At 42.2% G+C, this 19,556-nt stretch overlaps 2 protein-coding genes across 4 annotated transcripts; both read left to right on the top strand.

The window, feature by feature from the left end:
- The first annotated feature begins 273 nt into the window (after positions 1-273).
- Positions 274-5,839, top strand: aggf1 (angiogenic factor with G patch and FHA domains 1). 2 transcript variants are annotated; one of them, XM_076095691.1, is made up of 15 exons: positions 274-487; positions 778-971; positions 1,140-1,239; positions 1,330-1,517; positions 1,731-1,862; positions 1,970-2,170; positions 2,370-2,439; positions 3,439-3,547; positions 3,765-3,816; positions 3,908-4,009; positions 4,104-4,269; positions 4,491-4,570; positions 4,662-4,789; positions 4,881-4,980; positions 5,076-5,839. In XM_076095691.1, exons 2-15 carry the CDS (start codon positions 786-788, stop codon positions 5,334-5,336), a joined length of 1,875 nt encoding a protein of 624 aa, XP_075951806.1. In that variant the 5' UTR covers positions 274-487; positions 778-785; the 3' UTR covers positions 5,337-5,839. The 2 variants fall into 2 exon arrangements, with proteins under 2 accessions (XP_075951806.1, XP_075951805.1); XM_076095690.1 differs by lacking the exon at positions 2,370-2,439 and adding an exon at positions 2,855-3,284 and having other exon boundaries at positions 277-487.
- Positions 5,840-16,279: 10,440 nt separating this feature from the next.
- On the top strand, positions 16,280-19,543 carry LOC142954958 (neuronal vesicle trafficking-associated protein 1-like). 2 transcript variants are annotated; one of them, XM_076096333.1, is made up of 4 exons: positions 16,280-16,423; positions 16,716-16,829; positions 18,124-18,234; positions 19,323-19,543. In XM_076096333.1, the coding sequence occupies exons 1-4, from the start codon at positions 16,295-16,297 to the stop codon at positions 19,521-19,523; spliced, it is 555 nt and encodes a 184-aa protein (XP_075952448.1). In that variant the 5' UTR covers positions 16,280-16,294; the 3' UTR covers positions 19,524-19,543. The 2 variants fall into 2 exon arrangements, with proteins under 2 accessions (XP_075952448.1, XP_075952450.1); XM_076096335.1 differs by lacking the exon at positions 16,716-16,829 and having other exon boundaries at positions 16,295-16,423.
- Positions 19,544-19,556: the final 13 nt, after the last annotated feature.

Raw genomic sequence — 19,556 nt, forward strand, 5'->3', positions numbered from 1 at the left:
AGCAGATGGAGGACTGCATGCTGTTTTCTTACCGAAGTAAAGACCATACATCTATTGCAAAGTAAAGGGACGCTAAGATATGATCATTTGATATAATATATATATATATATATACAGTATATGCCTGTTAGTTTTTACTGGTAACGTTAAGCTATGAAATTAGTTTGTCGAAAGTGTGCCAGTAAAGTTCTTCGAGATACATGGTCACATTTGAAAAAAAGGAGAAGAAGTCCGCCAAACCCGAAGAAGAAGTACTTCCGTTGTAACGGCATAGTTAGCTAGTAGTAAATGGCGGTTGTGAAAACAGGGTGGACAGTAAACATTACCACGGTTATAACTGTAACTGTCTCATTATCATCAAAAACATGTACTCGAGTGTGTCGGAAACACGGGATAGTTACAAAATGTCTATTTTCAACTTTCAGATCGGTTCATGTGTCGCGCTGACAGGAAAGTCACTGAAAAAGAGCCGAAAACGATGCAAACGGTAAGTGCACCTATGAAGACGGAGCTAACGCTAGGTTAGCACAGTTAGGGTCATCAGGTAGTTAGTTAACATTAACAGTTTATGTGCTTGCTTAGCAGTAGTATGGTGCTGAACAATATATAGGTAGTACACCGTACTGTCTATTGTATCTTTGGGGGAAAAAATGAACTAGCAACCTCCAGAAACAGATATGCTAGACGAGCTAGCGCTAGCTTCAACTGTAGCTAATGTTCGGAGGCAGCTTTCCTTAAACGTTACAAGTTACAATGTCGATTGTTAACGTCTTTTAGTTGAACTAATGGAGAACGAAAATGGAGAAAAGGACACGGAGTCTGAAGAGACTGAGCTCCGTCTCAAAGTGGAGTCGTTGAAGCGGGAGCTCCACGACTGCAGAGCCGAGCTGACCAAGTTACAGAAACAACTGAACCAGTCCGAGAGACTGCAGAGGAGCACCGAGAGCTACAACGAGGACCTGAGGAAACAGGTCAGTGCATCACAATGACCTGTGTACAGGTGGTCTTTATTTAAGCTGGTCCACATCTGATGTACAGGTGGTCTTTATTTAAGGTGGTCCACTGATCTGATTTTGTTAAGCCCCCTGTAGCTTAAAGAATGTCTGCCACTTGACATGATTTCAAATGTATTTTTTCAGGTTGACCAGCTGAGCGCAGAGATCCATGAGCGGAAGAAGAAAAATAAAGACAGAGTCGACAGTGAAACTCAGACTGAGGAATATGTATGGACTGAAACAGGTGTGTTCATTTAGCATTTACATTAAATAAATCATTTCCGTTTGTCAGAAAGCAAGTAAACTATTCCAACATGTTTTCAATATTCCTCAGATTATTACAACTACTACTATGGAGGCCACTCTCAGAACCCGGAGGCTTCAGACACTAAGGACGGCCCGGACAACACAGTAGCAGCCGAGGATGAAGCTAATGGCAGCGAGGCAACAGAGGTTTCCACACCAACTGAAGCAGCTAATGCTAATGCTAACCCTGACGACAGTGTTGCAGTCACAACAGAGGTTTGTTTTATTAAAAAGTTACTTAAAGTAGAAGTAATGGTTTCTTTCTTCGTGATTTAAAGATCATTATTAGAATTGGAATGGATGTTTCAACTAATCGATTAATGGGCTGATTGTATCAACCCTAATCCCAAATCCTGTACTGTGATGTTGATATGAATTAATTAATTTATACATTAAATCATGACTAATAAATGGCATTGTCTCTTTCAGGAGGATAATGGAGGATCCATAGCCGATATGTTGAGGGCTACTGCTGAAGAGGCTATGACACAAACTGGCTTTGTCTTTGATGAGACTACTGGGATGTACTATGACCACAGCACAAGCTTCTACTACGACTCGGTTCGTCAAACGCACTTTCTTTTAGTAAAATTAAGTTGTCTATAGCATAATGAATTCAGCAGCATTGTCTACAAGTCCGCTTATCTTGTTTTTTTTCTCTTCCTCAGGCCAGTCAGTTGTACTATGATGCCAACACGGGCATTTACTACTGCTTTGATGCAGAGAGTGGACGATACCAGTTTCATTCCAGGATTGAGGTGCCTGCTGTACAAACCGCTGCAGAGCCGTGCCAAGACAAGAGCGCTGGTGAAAAGAAGAGTCGAAAGCTCAAGAAAGGGTCCAAGAAAACATCCCACCAGGATGATAAGGTATGTAACACCTGGATCTGTTATTGATGCACAACATAAATACATCTTAGTGGCTGACAGCTGGCTTTGGACTTTGTAGCTCCCCCTTAAAAACCTTGATATTTCAAATACTCATGACTATTGGTTTCAGTCTTCAAATGCTTGTTTCGTTTGTATTAAGTTGAGGTTAGATGACTGAAAAGATTATCCTCTGACCTAGGTGCAAGAGGTGGCTAACTCATTGGCTAAAATGAAGATTTCTTCTTACTGGAAAACTGCTTCCCACAGAGGTACGCCTTTAATTCCAACTGGCAAAGCAATTAAAACAAAATGTTCAAGATATTTTTAATAGATACACCACTCATACAGTTCCACTGAAAGTGGCAGGTTCGGTTAGTCACAACAATATATTTTGAAAGATTTTGACTGTGATGTGATGATTCACAGTCTTGTGTCTATATCAAGCTCTAAAGTGAGTGAGGAGATTTTAACACAATCAATAATGTAATGGTAGTAAAACATACCCTACTACTAATGATTACACGAGTGTAGTTTGGTGGAGGTCTATAGTGAATTGTCTTTGAAGACTGAAACCACACAATCAGTGGCAGACATGACCAGCAGAATGGGATCTACAAAGCCAGCTTGCCCTGTCAGTGAACTTCACTAGAGATGGTAATCTCACTGTTGACTGTCTGATGGCAGGAACTCACATTTGATGAGGTAAAGTTGGAAGACGAAGAAACCGAATGGGTTGAAAGGCAATCAACTAAGAGGACCACAAAACTGAAACGAAAGTCTCGCAGTCCAGACGTGGCTCCACGAAGAAAACACTCTTCCAAACGCAGAGCGGAGAGCGACAAAACTTCATCAAAGAGGAAGAAGCAGAAAAGGGATTCACACGACGATGATAAGGATAGATCAAGGAGGAAGAGGAAGAAGGCCAAGTCAAAAAAAACGAAGAAGAAAAAGAGTCCGGCTCGGAGCGATGGCTCGGAGGGGAACAGTGAACCGGAAGAGGGTGAGATCACAGAGTCGGAGAGAGAGGAGTGGGAGACCACTCCCTCAGTCTCATCGTCTTCTAGCTCCAGCTCCAAGGAAAGCCCAGAGTCAGAGATGGAGACTCAGAGTCAAGGTGAGACGAAAAACAAGCCCAATTTAGAGGTTGTTTAAGGCACACGTCTAAAAAAAAAAAAAAAAGATCCTCACCTGTCATTTGCTCCGAACACTTCAGCCTGTTGAGGCTGCCATGTTCCTTTCACAATGCAGCGGGTTTATTTTTCTTGCAGTAAAAGACATCTGGCCGCCCTGTGTACGAGTGACGGTGGTCAGATCCCCAGTGCTGCAGGTGGGCACTCTGTTCATCATCACAGCCGACTCTCCAGCCACCATTGGCAGGTTTGTGATGTTTACTTACATCTGCACAAGGTATGAAACTTTCGTACCAAAAAAAAAAAGTGAGTGCATGTTGTTGTAGAAGGGTTCGTTAGTCCTGAGGGTGCAGCACCAAAGACAGAATGACATGGCTTTAAGTGATGTCTCACTTTGTGAACATATGAGGAATGAATCTCTCAGTAAGTCATAAAGAAGACAACCTGCTGTCTTTCTGTTGCAGAGAGAAGGATATGGACCATGCAGTCCGAATACCAGAAATGGGAGTCAGCAAGGTACCCCCTCTCCAGTTTTATTTGTGTCCAGTGATCTTCATAAATAATTTGCGTATTTGATGTCCCTAACTGAACTGCGTTTGGGTTCCAGTTCCACGCAGAGGTATACTTTGACCAGGAGCAGCAGAGCTACATGCTGGTGGACCAGGGAAGCCAGAATGGAACCGTCATTAACGGCAACAGGATCTTGCAGGTCGACATTTTGTCTCTCGTCTGTTTGCCTCTAAATAAAACAGTTAAAACTTCAACGGAGCAGTGACGTTATCAATGCTATGTTCCTTCTGCAGCCCAAAACCAAATGTGAGCCACATGCACTGATGCACGGCGATGAGGTGAAGATGGGAGAGACGGTGCTGTCTTTCCATATCCACTCGGGGACAGATACCTGTGATGGCTGTGAGCCCGGTCAGGTGATGGCTCACCTCAGCAAGCACAGGAGAGAGGAGGCTACAGGTGAGCCAACTCAAGAGAAGCCACATCCACAGAACTACACTTTCTGTTTGTATAGAGTCATGAAACCGCAGTGATATTACAGTGATATGCTTTTTCATTGTTTAAACCTTTCCTCAAACAAAAGCTCTACATGTGATTGCACTCACTAGTTGGTGCTTTTTAACCATGTTAGAAGACATGAGAAGAACATTATTAGAGTTTTCCTCTGTATTTTCCCGAAGGTCCTGCTCTCACCAAAGAGGATAAAGAAGCACTGAGACAAAAGGAGCTGAAGCAGATGAAGGCAAAATACGGCCTGCAGGTGAGTGTTATCAGGACTAGCAGCCGGCAGTTAAACTCTTCTTCTCTTTATGCCTCTCACCTCTCGGTTCTCTGTGCGTTTGCGTAAACAGAGCAGTGAGTATGAGGAGGCCAAAGCTCTGAGGAACCCCAGATACCAGGATCGAGCACAGTCTCGGCGGCAGACGGTGGGCAGCGAGGGTGTTTTTCAACGAGACGATGCACCCGCTTCTGTTCATCAGTAAGTATATCCTCCTAGACTAATCACAAAAGAAGGGACAATAATGGATGGATTAGTAACCATATCATATGTCTCACTTGTCTTCTCAAAGGGAGATCAGCGAAGTCAATAAAGGACGGAAGATGCTGGAGAAGATGGGCTGGAAGAAAGGAGAGGGTCTGGGTAAAGAGGGAACTGGAATGAAAGACCCGGTAAGACAATCTGTTGTTTGCAGATTCTGTAATGAATAAAAAGTATTGCAAAGCAGCACAATGATTTGGTTTCTTTCTCGATCTTTTCTCCGCAGATTCAATTGAAAATGAGAAAGTCCCAGTCAGGTTTGGGGGCGGGTGGCGCCGTGTCGCTAGACTGCACCTCTGTGACCAAATCTAAGTCCCAGAAGAACTGGGAGAAAGCACGCGAGAGATTTGCTGACTCGTGCCAGCCTGACATGCTGTCACCTAAAACTCAGAAGAACAAGTCACCCAAAGTCTGGGTCAAAGAAGAAGAGACTGAGACGACAGACGCACAAGCAAGTGTTGATACAAACCACCAAAGTTTGGAATAACTGAGAGTTCGATGTGTATCTCTCTACTGCCCGAACTATTTTCTACATAAGAAAGCATCGCTGAAGACCCCAGCAACCAATCAAATGTGAGCTGGTTTCCTCGTATGTCACCATCATTAGTCTGTCAGTTTGTACAACACTGACAACCGGTTGTCCACTGCGTCATTTGTAAATGTTGCCATCTGTGGTTGTAGAATGTTTTTTTTTTTTTTTTTTTTCCGTAAGTGAACTGTGTGGAATGTTTACAGTCGATCAGCAGTGTTTGTCTGACGGTCCAGTGTGTCTGTAGTCCGACCTACAGAGGGCAGAGCTGCTGCTACGCCTCCCACATCAAGGAGGACACGGATCGCCTCGAGCAAATATCGACACTGTGGAGCTATATTTGTCACAATCAGATCATGATTAAACAACTGGATCTGTAACTGATCACGTTAACTGCTTGGTGTCAAGTGTCCCAACAAATCAAAAAGAAGTGCTGCACATAAACATGTGAACATGCTCAACCTTTTGGTTCTGTTTGATTCTTTGAGTATTATTCTCATTAGTGTGTTTACCCAAAAACACACACACACACACACACACACACATACATATCCACGTACTTAAAGCCGATGAGCAAACAGTCCGTCAGTATGCAGTCTTATCTGTGGGATCATTGTGAGGGTGTGTGAATATTTGCATGTGTGTGCAAGTGTCCGCTTTAACAGAGGCCACTCTCACACAGTAAAACAGCATTTTTCTTATTCTCACTGCTACTGCGTTACTATAACTCCAAATATGTTGACAAATAGGAACTAGTACTGTGAGACAGAGGTTAGACGCCTCGTTCAACACTGGTCCAGCTGTAAACAACACAATTCTACAAAGAAAGAACTTTCTCTGTTGAAAGTCGGCATTAAACAGGTGAGTGATTAGACTCACATGACGCTGCTGGTGTGACTCCTTGCGCTGGCTGTCTTGCCGCCCTTCTTCTGACTTATATTACCACCCATTTCTCTCCAGTCGATGGATAAAATGCCGCTGGTGTGTTTCCTTTTAGATAGAAAGCATACTCTCCTCTGAGACGGTTCAGTGTGTGATTCTGTCAGGTTTCTTCTCAGTTGACAGGTGGCTCCTCCTCAAATCTCCTCCCTCAACTTCACTGGAGGTAAACACTGTACAGATGATACTGTAGTGTAATAAAACAGGGAGGGATCCGATTGTGCAAACATTGCCCCGGCTTGTATTGAGTAGAAAAGTCAGCGATAAAAAATAAAAATAAGTGGTGAGTCATGAGATAAAGTGTGAATTCATTCTTCTGTGAGGATGTGGCTCAAGGCTTGTGAGAGATCTGGCTTGACCAGTTCCTGCCACAGAGCATTCAGAGGAACACTAAGCCACTGTTCCTTTAGGTTATTCAGAAGTTATTATGCAAAATGTGAAGTGATTCTATGTCCTTTAGGGAAAAATCACCAGATCTGTGTTCTATTTATGGACAGGTGTGTTGTCATAGTGATAATAGTGATCATAGTGATAACAGTTGTTTAATCTCTTCTGTTTTGTCGGCCATGTTGAAGCACATTTTCCCAACTGTTCAGCTGAATGCTGGAGTGCACACAGTAGGGGGAGGAGATCACCTGTTGCCCTGTGATACAATATCATCCCGATACTAAAGTCACGATACAATCTTATAGCGATTTTAAACATTTTGCGATATGCTGATGAATTAAATTGAGATCTATTACCTTTTTTTTCAACTGCAAATTATGCAGTTTGTCTGTTTTTCACTCGATTCATCTCACATCAATCGTTTTATTGCAGCAAAATGTGTTTGTCAGTTAAGCAGACAAACTGATCAACCATCCATCTTTGTTTTGACTTCCTGACAATCCCGCTGACTTTACCCATGACCTCACCAGGAAAAACTCAGCACCATCAAATGGACCGAAAAAGCAACTGTTACCAAAAGGTTTATTTTGTATTTGCAATATTAATAGTTTATAAAATAGCAATAACAACTTTCCCCAACCCTTACAGGTTGTGAAAGCAGTGCCAGTTCATATTAATGAAGAAAGAATAGACTTTCACTTCTGTCACAGTGGGAACATGTGAATGCTCCCGGGGCAACTTGTTTTTCCTGGTATTAGACTCTTACAGGCAAGTGGAGACAAGTTGTCAGATTCTGATTGTGGGTTATGTCACAGACAAGAAATTGTGTTTTTAATCCTTGTGATTGTCCAAGAAAATCCTCAACTTGGACGGCAATAAAACAAATCTAGATATGTTGGCGTGAAGAAAGGAAGTTAGCTGTTCAAATGGTGCTGTGGAAGCTGATTGGTTTAACCAAACCTTTTTACAAAGTCGCTAAAACCTGCCATTACAATGTCTGGCTCTCATAATGACACCTTGTTTTCCACCCCTTCTTTAGGCTGCACACAGGTCAAAGGTCAAGGAGCGAGGAAAGGTCATCACCTGTTTCATCACACACATCACACAGACTTGTAAAAAACACTGCTGTGTGGTGCATTTTTAAATAAGATTAGACAAAGACGAAGATAACAGAGGTATGTTTCAGGTATTCAGATGAAGTTCACGTCCTCACTCCCAATGTTTTGCTTATTTTTCTTATCCAAGGTTAAATTCATATCAAATTAAACATCACATACTGTCATTCTTAAATAAAATGATTGTTACAATATAGTTTTATCTTTAACCCTTAGATGCATTATAAGTTGAATTACATGAAATACCTTAAATTAATAAAATACATTTAATTAAAATAAATTAGTTATTATTAAATAGTAGATAGATAGTTTTATATAAATAGATAGTTTTATTAAATAAAACGAATTAAATTACATTAAATTGAATTATATTATTTAATGTACACTTAATCAATCGTCGAAGAGATGTGGATCTGAAGAGCGCATGTTGAATAAGACAGCTGGGATATTTTCGGTTCATCAGCACTGCAAAGTGCATTCTTTCAGCATCCAGGAAGTGGAGAGTTGTGCAAACCGTAACCTCCGGTGTTAATGGATTGTTACGACTTGTTGGTGAGCTGATTTGATTCTTATTAAGTCACACAAATTGCCACCCAAATATGCTTTAAAGAGACGACCACGAGCAGACTTTTGTTCTGTTTTAAGGGGTCCCAAACCGAAGACGTTTGTTCTGTACAGAGTCACTGGACTATCTGTCACATCACTCTGCCACCCTGTGGAAACTGTTGTCCAGACATGCAGTTATCCTGATCTGTCATGGAGGGAAGCCTGACATCAACTGGTAGACTTTGAACACTGCTACTAAAATCTTTGCACTGTAGACTTCCCCTCGCTTTGTGTTAGAACGACCACACAGTAATTAAGAGAGCAACTCCTTCATCATCATCATTCATAGTTTCCCGACACGGGGCAGGATGTCATTCATTTCCATCATGGTCAAGGGCTCGGCTCCCTGGAGTCTGTAACTCAGGAAAATGCTCCTCATAAATACAGTTCAGTTAGTGACGGCCTCATTTAAAAGACTTGACTTGCAGTTTGCATGCATTTAGAGCTTGTCTGGTGTTTTGCGTTGCTAAGAGCAGACCACAGCTTGTTGTTACTTTGAAATGCCGGTCACATTGTGTTTATCAGAGCGAGTCAGACAGCTGTGCAGCAGAATGACGTTCTTGTGTAATATACGGTGTACAAATAAACAGTCACGGGGGTCACGTGAGTGATGACAGTCACAAAATGAAGACAATAGCTCTACAGACAGATGGGAGTCCTCTTTTGTAATCCACTCCACTACGGTATGTGATGGTTCACTACAGCCAAGTAGAGCGCATGCATCTGGTGCCCAGATCAGGACATGAACAGGGTAATGTGTATGTTTGTAGTATGAAAAGAAATCCTGGATAAATAGTATTCCTAATGAAGGATGACACAAGCATGCTTTTGATTGTAAGGACCCAGCGTTTGAACAAAACGTTGAAGCCTTTGTGTGATGCAAAACTAATGCAAAATAATGCAAAACTAATACAAATAATGCAAAACTCGACATATTCTATATAAAGAGCATTAATAATGTGTGCTTCAGTTGCACTTCTTTCCGATGGTCGAATGTAATTTAAGTAATTAATTACAATTTGGAGGCCCTTGTACATTATTTGAGTATTTGCGTTATACGATACTATTTATGTCTACTTCACTACATTTTGGAGGTAAATATTGTGCTTTTGACTCCACTAAATCTAATTGACATCTTTAGCTACTGGTTACTTTGCAGATTAAGATTATTAATAAGATAATAAATGATTATGTGTTATTATTGGTTAAGCTACCCAGCGGTTTATAAAGTTATTAAAACTAGCTCCACTTTTACCTCACTAACTTCTTACTTCACTACGTCACTAATTATAATAAAGTAATACAATATATTTGATTGTGAAATTGCCATTCTGCATAATGAGTACTTTTGGGACTTCCAAGTATATTTCGATGCTAATACTTTCATACTTTTGGTAAAGTAAGAGTTTGAATGCGGGGCTTTTACTTGTAATATTTGTACACTTAGGCTACTTTAGTAAACGATCTGAATGCTTCTTCCATCACTGCTTGGTTCCTCCCCCTGTCTGTGACCCAGACAGAAGCAGAAAATGACCCGACACACTTTCATTTCATCGTAGCCAGACCACGTCTTTCTGCCTGCGTCTGCAACTCTGTGTTGTTGCAATCTCAGTCTGTGCTCGCGATTCCATTGAGAGGCATGAGACCAGAAGCCACACAAGTCTGAGGAACAGTCCTGTGTTGACTCAACTCCCCCCCCCCCCCCCCCCCCGCCCCCCACACTCCACTTCCGGCTCAGCCTGACCCCCCCCGTCCGTCCGTCCGTCTGCACCGGTGACTGAGCCTCTCTATAAATCAGAACAGAGCACACACACCCTCAAAACACACAAGATTGCGCTATTTTATTTTATTTTTTGTCAGGAAGGCAGTCGAAAGAGATTTGAGCACACGAAATGCACTTGTTGGATGTGAATGCTCATGTGAGGAGAGGAGATGTCAGGAAGTGGGGGTTTAAATGCCTCCAAGAGTTCACAGGTCATCCAACTTGATATTTTTTAGCAAAGAGGAAATGATCCTCATTCCAACCACATTCCAGTGTGAATATGTTTTATACTAAAGCACCCTTCTTCAAAGCGGTCCTTTTCATGTTAGGAAATTAGATTACACTATTTGGAAAAAAGAAACCTCTTGCACAATCATTTTTTGTGTAAAGCTGAAGTGCATTATGTAATCCTATCAAAGCTGTCATAAGGTCTTCTGTTTGTGGATTTGAGGGGGAAATGACTCTTGCCATGTACGTCACACCACGTGTCTCAGTATAAATACCACATCCAGACCAAAATTCTTGCACTCCAAACTGAATGGAAATTCCAACGAAGCGACGGCTTCCTCCCGACGAGTGACTCAGTCGGAGCCGCTGCTGAACGTCTTCCACCGCTGGCCTTTCCTGCTCGGATCCCGAAGCCTCTGGGTGTGTCTCCCCTGTGACCTCATCTTCCCAGAAAATCCTACAGAAACCTCAGCAGCACAACTGCTCACATGATGCAGCCTCCGTGTTGACAAGAACAAAACCGGTCAGTTTATAGAAACAACATCTCACTTTGCTTATAACATCAACAGCACTGGTGGTGGTGCCGGTGCCCCCAGACTGTTTATTCAACCAGAGCATCAACCTGTGTGTGTGTGTGTGTGTGTGTGTGTGCGCGCTGACTAGCATCCTGTTTATACAGCCTGATCCCTGCTGTGACAACTTGTACGACCCAAACTTTCAGTCTGAACCTTATTGTTCTTGCTGAAGTTCTTTCCATTCAAATCTCTGTGACTCATTCTGAGGACAAACCTCTTTCAGGAAGCTGCCTGTTACTGTAAGTCTTCACAAGAGCAGCGTTAATGAACAGAGGTACCGCACATCACACCCGCCACAGACTGCTGTGTCGACGAGCGAGGGGAATTATACATTCGTGAAAAGAGGCTTTGTGCTCACGCAAAAAGACAATAGCTCCCACATGGCAGCAGGACTTTCAACCCAGACTAAGCACATTAAATGACTCATCTGGCATTCTGTCCAAAAGTCAGCAGATCACAAGCAGAAAACACACAACAAACATATATTGTACTCAAAGCACTCGATGCTATGAATACCAGGGCACCTGACAGGCAGAGAGTGAACCATACCTCGGCTTCTCTGAGGACTGACGGGCTGTGGCGGATCTGCTGGGAGGTTTGTGTCCTTCACAACACGGCGGATGGAAAAGTCCTTGATGAGTGACGGAGGTCCTGAGGGGAGTCTGAGCTCCGACTGCTTGTTGGAGGTGCCGCTCTCTGAGGGGAAATACTTGTTCTCTCTGCGTGGCGGAGCTCACTAGTCCATGTGGCTGGATGGGAAATGAACTTTCTGGGCAAAGAGCCAAGAACAGTGTGGGTTTTAAAGGCGCAGCGGTTGCAGAGCTATATAAGGTTTGGTCACACTTTACTGTGTGAAATAAGGTGAGACGTTGTCAGCTGCTGTGTTTATCAACTTCATGCATACTGCTTTATTTCCACCGCTTCACACTGAACATTTAAAATTGCAATTCACTGTAAAGACTATATGCAGCATTGCATTAGCTTCACACTAGCTTTAGTAGCTAAAATCTACATACATTTAAAAACTCACCACAGACAGAATGTACCTCTTCAAGTGCAGGAAAGTGAAAAAGTACAATTTTGAGGCACGTACTTGTACTTTACTTCAGTATTTAAATTTTCTGCTACTTTATGTTTCTACTCCACTTAAATTCAGAGACAAACATTGTAGTTTTTACTCCACATTTATTTGATAACTTTAGTTACTAGTAACTTTGCAAATTCAGATAATCAAGAAATGTAATCAAATGACCCCTGGGGAAAGTTCACAAGCTACCCAGCAGTATATAATCAGTATAATATACATTATTCTGCATTAACATTTTGATGCGTGTACAACTTTTACTTTGACTTAAAGCTTGATGGTCTTGTGTACTTATGTCATTTAGAGGCATCAGCATTAAATTGAGACTGTTTCATAACCAGTTAGAAGTTCCTCACAGTAACTTTAAATACACACATTTTTGAATGCAGAACTTAGAGTATTTGAACACTGTGGTATTGCTACTTTTACTTCAGAGTACTTCTTCCACCACTGCCATCTTCAGTGGTTTCTGCACTCATCTATCTGCGAACTTAGTAACTAATTAAAATCCCACTGAAAATGAGATTAGAAGTTTGCCTTTCTTGTAATGTACCTGTTTTACAGAACAGCACATTTTGGCGTCATAATTTTACAGTTTTTGTAAAACTATGCATAACAAAAGCAGTCTTGAGTTGTAAATAAGTGAGGGTCTCCCTCTAGTGGTTAGTCATGAGAAGGCAACTGCAGCAGAAACCCCGGCTACACATCTGCCCGCTGCTGCTACCAGATACTCTGTGCAGCATAGTGTCCAGACAAAAAATGAAAGAAAGAAACACGTTTCTTTTATCATATAAGATTGTATTTTCTATGTAAATTTCATGTGTTTTCTATGTGTTTTTTTTTCCATTCTGAAAGCTATAAATCAGAATCAAGTATTTTAATCGAACTGGCCTGCAGAGGCTCAAACTAAAGGTCCGATGGCCCATTGACAACACATATCTGCACTGCAACATGCACTGTTAAAAAGTTGACTGGCCCATGTCATGTAAAAAATGATATATAACGTCCATTTGTATCAATAACCATCATCATGTTCAATAAACACACAACCTCCCCTCTCTGGCCCCAGGGAGGGAAATGTGATAGCTAATGAATTTGTACCACAGACTCATCACAGACTCTTCATCATCCAGCAGCAAGCAGCATCTACCGGGGGGGGGGGGGGGGGGGGGGGGATTAACAGGCTGGACTTGATCACTTATGCATCCTTTCCTAACCCTCTTTCATTCACACGGTAGCCTGGCAACAGGCTACTGGATACGAAGCACAGACACAGCTTCATTTCCCCACTTCTAGGTACGCGATGAGGTGATCTAAAGGGCTTGGTAAACATCAAAATGTCACGTGTCTCTAACAATGATGACATACTATATGCAGGGCAGTGCGTTTGTTAATAATTCAAGGTGACTTTCTAGGTATACATTATACTGTATCTTGAAGATCTAACATTCATTGTCACAGTAACAGACTTACTATAACCAAGTCTGGGAAATATACCCATTTGGACATATAGATAAGCATATAGTCCAATGCTGTGTGAAATCAGTGGAAAGATAACAGCCAATCACAGCCAATCCTTTATCAGCTTTTTACTGAGTGGTTTGGTATCCAGAACATACTATTTTCTGGCTAGAACAGTTTGGGTTATTTCACTTTAGAGATTTCTGTTTTACCTTTTTCTCTGAGCTCTTCTCACTGGTTTGTGGCGGGGGAAACGGCTGGTCGAATTACACTAGAGGGGTTTCTCTCTCAGTGACGTCTTCCCTGCATGCTGATAAACAGAGGGGATTCTCAGCTAAAGAGAGGCTGGATGAACTGGCTGAAGATGAGCTCCAAATCCGCAAGCACAACGATTTCCAATAAATACGAAACAACACATAAAAATGGCCTAAGGACCGTGATAATGTAAAAAAAACTGCACATATCCAGATCAATTTATTTAAAAAACAGATTTTGCATTAAAATGCAAACAACTAGCAGTGCACAGAAAAGACAGTCTTGGCCCAGATATCCGCTGGCTCCACCAGAACCCCCTGAAATATAGTCCCTTGCCCCCAGAAGATTATCCGTCAATAGACCGATAGCCGGTAGGTTCCAATGTTACCGTCTATCAAATCTGATCAAATCACATCCACACTATCGAATGTCGAGAGAGGACCTTTATTCCTCCTGTTAGCCTCACATTTACTCACATCTTGGGGTCAAGTTGATCCCAGCAATTCAAACTTCCAGACAAAGATTGTAATCAAAATGATTACCCGGCTTTATGTATCGGGTACTTTATGTCTCTTTGTTGACTACCTAAATACCCCTTTAGGTAAAACATAACATACCCACTCTCAGCACTTCCTCACTCCGGATGTACGATGTGAAAAAATGATCACATGTCATTTTATGACCTTTCAGTCCTTCGACAATGTCTAGTACCTCCCTCATGCCCGGATTATCTTCAGGTGCGTCTCCAGGGAGTTTCCCATGATGCCCATATTTTGATACCATATTTGTCTGGTCTGTTTGGTATGTAACATGCGAAGGGAAACGAAATACAACCAGACATTCATCCACAGTCATGTGGGGGTCTGGATCTGTAAAGAAAAGATATCCGCTGGACCAACTTGTCCAATACGTACTGCATAGCTGCAAGTTTGTCACAAAGCATTTGACACGTGATGAAACACACAAAGTCTTCAAAGACATGGTGGCTGGAAATATTGCCCTTCCAGTGTCAGAGTTGCAAAGGCTTTCTGTTGCTTTAATGTTTGACATGGGCACTCCAAATTCCCAAAATGAGCAACCCAGTGAAGTCTGTACCTTCCTTATAAAGGTCCTCGAAGGGTCATAGTTCCCCAACCCCATGTCACATGATCTGTCAGGGGTTCTTGCACCACTACAGGTGTGGTTATGGCAGGTTTGGGTCCTAAAGATTTAAAATTGCATGTGATAGTGACCCCTGTGTCAGCCTTTTAATCCCTACCTGGTAGTAAGTGTACAGAGGGATTTTACCAGGTTTTACACACAATCACATTGTTTTCACGTTCCCATTTCTGTGATACATCATTATGAACATTATCAACCACTTTAAAGGAAAATTTCGCCAACAAAGCAACAACTTGTATCAAATGTAGTCAACTCACCGCGCGTTAGCTTGAATTCTTGAAGAAAACGTTGACACGGACTCGCAGCGCGCATGCGCACACATGAGACCGTGGTAGAAGAAGCGTAAAGATTTTGGCGTGCGCAAGCAATAAAAAAAAGTTTTCCTCAAGAATTCAAGGTAACGGGCCTACAAATGGTGATTTTAAGGGTGAAGTATTCATTTAAGATTTTAAGTCAAGTTTTGTGGAATTTTACGTATCAACATCATTTGTATGAAAGTGTGTATTTTGCAGGAAACACTACACCTAATGTAACATAGTAGGCTAACTCTATGCAAACCACAAATTAAAATGCTCTTTATGTACACTCTGCTTTTTACCCTATTACAGCCCCCCCCCCCCCCACCCCCACCCCCACCCCCAATTGTAACCTGAATTCCCCTTATCAATTGACACAATAAAAGAAAACATTGCAAACGTGTATTTAGGTTATGTCTCTTAATCTTAATCAGTAATGAGCAATTAATCAGATCCTAGTTTCACAGGCACTGATCAGATGTGTATGGATGGATGTGATGAGGATGTTACATCACTTGCAGTGCAGCCAGACGCCAGCAGCAGCATCCAGCTCGGAGGTAACAGCGGCGCTCATATACCCAACTGGCCATATTGTGCACCAGCTCTCCGCAAATCGGCTGCGTCACACCTAAAAAAACATATAGCGGCTCTGGAGCAATACATTCACCCCATCAGGAGAAATACGCTGTATTCAAAACGCTTCTCGGCTGAGCTGGTGAGTATTTGGATGCGGTAAATCCAATATATTTTTTTTCACGGTGATACATCGGTCCCTTTATGTCGAAGCCTTGCATGTCCTCTCCTGCGCTTTTGTCCCTAACAGGCTTTCTCATGGGCCACAAAGCGGCTCGCGTCATTTTGTTTGATTTGTACTGCTGCATGCATGTGTAAAAAAAAAAACGCCAGCATAATTATGGATATGATTCCTTGAATGGTTTATGAAACGTCAATTACACAGGAGCAGAAAATAATCCATAATGCCTCTCGTTCAGAAGTAATACGCACATGTTTACCCCCCTCAGGTTGGTGTTATTTTGTGCAGAGAAAATGGTGAAACTGGGGAATAATTTCAGCGAGAAAAATAACGGGAAGGTGGCGTCTGAAGACGGGTTTGACACCATCCCTCTCATAACACCATTAGATGCCAGTCAGCTGCAGTTTCCTCCACCAGATAAGGTAAGATTATTTTGTGTGTGTGTGTGATATGTTTCCATTGATTTGAAGAGCCACAGTGAGTGGCCCATTATTTATGTATTACTAACCAATTAGTCCAATTAGAGTGTTGAAAATGAAGGAAACCACGTTTTTTGTGTGTTACCACATATCCTCACAGATCTATTATTTCCATAGTACAATGCTAACAATTCGACCCATCCTGCTTCTGGGAACTCTCATTTTCTTCCGGAAGCTGTAACAGCCAGCTGATTGGATCGTCTCTCATGCACATGTCTTTATGTGTTTCTACCAGGTGGTGGTGAAGACAAAGGCCGACTATATTGAGAGCAAGAAGGGAAAACTACGATCTCCTAAAATCGCAGAATTCTCAATAAGCATCATTGAAGGCGTATCTGAGCGACTCAAAGTAAGAATGATGTCGCAGCCATCGACTGCGTTTCATACATCATCCCATTTCCAATATGTCTCACACTCCTACGCATGCATATGCCCTGAGAGCCGACAGCTGTCTCCCTGGAACTCCCTACTATTTGTCACCGCCGTCATAATAATCCCTTACCAATCCAAGTCATACTTCTTTCGCTCAGGCCACCTTCATGTTCCTGCATCCCGTGCAGCCTGTCATGTTGTCGGGCTACACAGGGAGACATAATGCACAATGATTCACTTAACCCCGCCCTGAAACTCTCATTAATTCAGCTGCTGCCATGGCGATGGCCTCCAAATGGCAGCATCTCTCCCACCTCCTTAAATGCCCCCCCCCCCCCCCAACCCCCCCCCCTGGCTGCGTGGCACAATGTGACACACGATATAGAATGATTAAAACATATGATTTTGTAAAAGAAAAGGTCCAACCACAATCCTGGGTGCCTGAAGACTTCCTTGCATACTTGCCGCTTCAGTGTCACCCTCCCTTTGGTAATATTTCTTTAATCCCCGAACATCTGAAAGGCAAGGAGGCACATCACTGTCTCAGAGAACACAGCGCACATCCTCTGATCAGCATGCTTTGAAATGTTTCAGGCAGCCCTTTTTATCCCCTTCATCGCAGATAGTCTCTGTTATAATCTCCTGTTGCTTTGCCTCGTACATGTCCTACTGTCTGTTCCGCTCTGTGTGTGTGCGACTGCGAGATTCATACAGACAGATAAAAAGTATATTATTACATGCTGTTTTAAGTCTCTTCAAACTTGTGCCAAACGTGCTGGGGAACAGTACAAAAAGGTAGTTGGAGTTTCAATTTCTCTGCACTTGCTGAAATAATCCAATTTCTCCACAAGCAAAATAACATCTGGACTCATAAAAATAGCTTGCGCACACATTGGGCCGTAACATCTTTGGCGTTAATGAGCCCATTTCTCCCACACCTTGGCTTATCCCCCTCCCACTTCCTTGAAACACCAGTAGCCGTTACATAACTCCCCTGAGAGGTGAGAGCTGGGCTTCACAGATGGTCACACAAGCCATTTTCCTGTGGAGCTATTGTATGCAGACTACTCTGTACAGACCTGGCTGGCTGTGAGCTACTGTTATGTATAAACCCACTTATTTAGACATATATAGTGTACACTTAACCTACACCAATGAGGTTTATTTCAATGCTATACTTATTTTACAGTACTCTCATAAAAATGTGTCCTTTAGCAGAGCGGTCCCTGTCACATTGGTCTGATGATGGAGCGGTTGTGTATCTCCTTTAGGTGACTTTGCTGGTGATCTGTGCCCTGGCCTTCCTGGTGTGTGTGGTGTTCCTGGTCGTCTACAAGGTCTACCAGTACGAGCAGCCTTGCCCCGACAGCTTTGTTTACACGGTAAACACTCATGAGCATCATTGTTTGTGACCCTGCATGAGATAATCATTTTTATTTTATTGTTAGCTTTGTAAACCAACAATCTTTACTTTGTGAAGTTTTTTAGCAATTTTTTTTAAAGAGTGATACAACCATCCTGCAATAAGTGTGCTATATACTGTACATAAATCATACAGCTATTAAAACATCTATTATGACAGCCAGGCTGTCATAATAGATGTCATAATGAAACTAAGCATTTGCAGGCCCATGTTTTTACCAAGAATCTGTCTCACAATTGAAGAAATTCAAGTTAGATTTACCATTTATTTACCAACAAATCCTTTCAATTTCTCTGAATAGTTTTGAAACAATCTCATGGTTGATGATCTATCATCGAATCATTTTCTCTTTGAAGAAATTTGATATTAATAGTTTTTCACTACTGCCCCATGTTACCAGCTTTACATTTGTAAGTGACTCTGAATGAATTAATCTGGGTTTAAATTAAATTAAAGCAAGGCTATGTGGCTTTCAAGATAACTAATAACATAATCTTCCTTTTACAAATGAAAAGTTGAATTAATAAGCAACAAAACACAACATTGCTCAGTTCAATACCTTCAGGGGTGACTACAGCCTTACTTCAGATGAACTGTAAAGTGGCTAATTCTAGCTAATGTTGGCAAACTTTAGATAAACATTGCTGTTACAGTAGCTTAGCATTTTAGCTTAAAGCCACAGACAGTGGTCGCTGTTCAGCTAAAGTTATATAGCTTTGCTGTAAAACCTGTGTAAAAGTGTTGACTCAATTCTTGTACATGCGATAGTGGCGACCTGTGAGAATAAGCGGTTAAAGATAATGGATGGATGGATGTTTTTCTGGCTTTTCATTTTCCTTCGATCTTTTCCTCTCGTACAAACAGCACAGCTCTGTGTTGACAGTCATCTGTCCTTTTTTATCTCATGTATCTGTCATCTGTGAATCACAGTTTGTTTCTCGGAATTCCATTATACTTTCCTGAATAATAATGTGGTCACCTTGCGTGTTCTTTTCACATCGTCTCATCTCTGCACTTTTAATCTCGTTCCCTTTCTCTTTGGAGCAGCAAGGCCGCTGCATGCCGGCTGGGATGTACGGCAACTACCCCCCTCAGGGCCCTGGGGGCCGCGGGCGCCTCTTTACCCTCATCAACCACTACAACATAGCCAAGCAGACCATCACCCGGTCAGTATCACCATGGATGACCATCATGTCTGAGGAAAAGGTCACCCAGCAGGAGACGGAGACCGCCCAGAAACTGGCTTAACCAACCTGGGATCAGGAGGTGGACTCACCTGCT

The sequence above is a fragment of the Anarhichas minor genome, unplaced genomic scaffold, assembly GCF_050575085.1.
Source record: "Anarhichas minor isolate MPS153535 unplaced genomic scaffold, ASM5057508v1 ptg000021l, whole genome shotgun sequence".
Lineage (NCBI taxonomy): Eukaryota > Metazoa > Chordata > Actinopteri > Perciformes > Anarhichadidae > Anarhichas > Anarhichas minor.

Coding starts and splice junctions, on each gene's coding strand:
- aggf1 (XM_076095690.1), top strand. CDS start 786: ATGGAGAACGAAAATGGAGAAAAGGACACGGAGTCTGAAGAGACTGAG. Junction 3,817..3,907: donor CAGAAATGGGAGTCAGCAAG/GTACCCCCTCTC, acceptor TTTGGGTTCCAG/TTCCACGCAGAGGTATACTT. Junction 4,571..4,661: donor AGGCAAAATACGGCCTGCAG/GTGAGTGTTATC, acceptor TTGCGTAAACAG/AGCAGTGAGTATGAGGAGGC.
- LOC142954958 (XM_076096333.1), top strand. CDS start 16,295: ATGGTGAAACTGGGGAATAATTTCAGCGAGAAAAATAACGGGAAGGTG. Junction 16,424..16,715: donor AGTTTCCTCCACCAGATAAG/GTAAGATTATTT, acceptor TGTTTCTACCAG/GTGGTGGTGAAGACAAAGGC. Junction 18,235..19,322: donor CCGACAGCTTTGTTTACACG/GTAAACACTCAT, acceptor TCTTTGGAGCAG/CAAGGCCGCTGCATGCCGGC.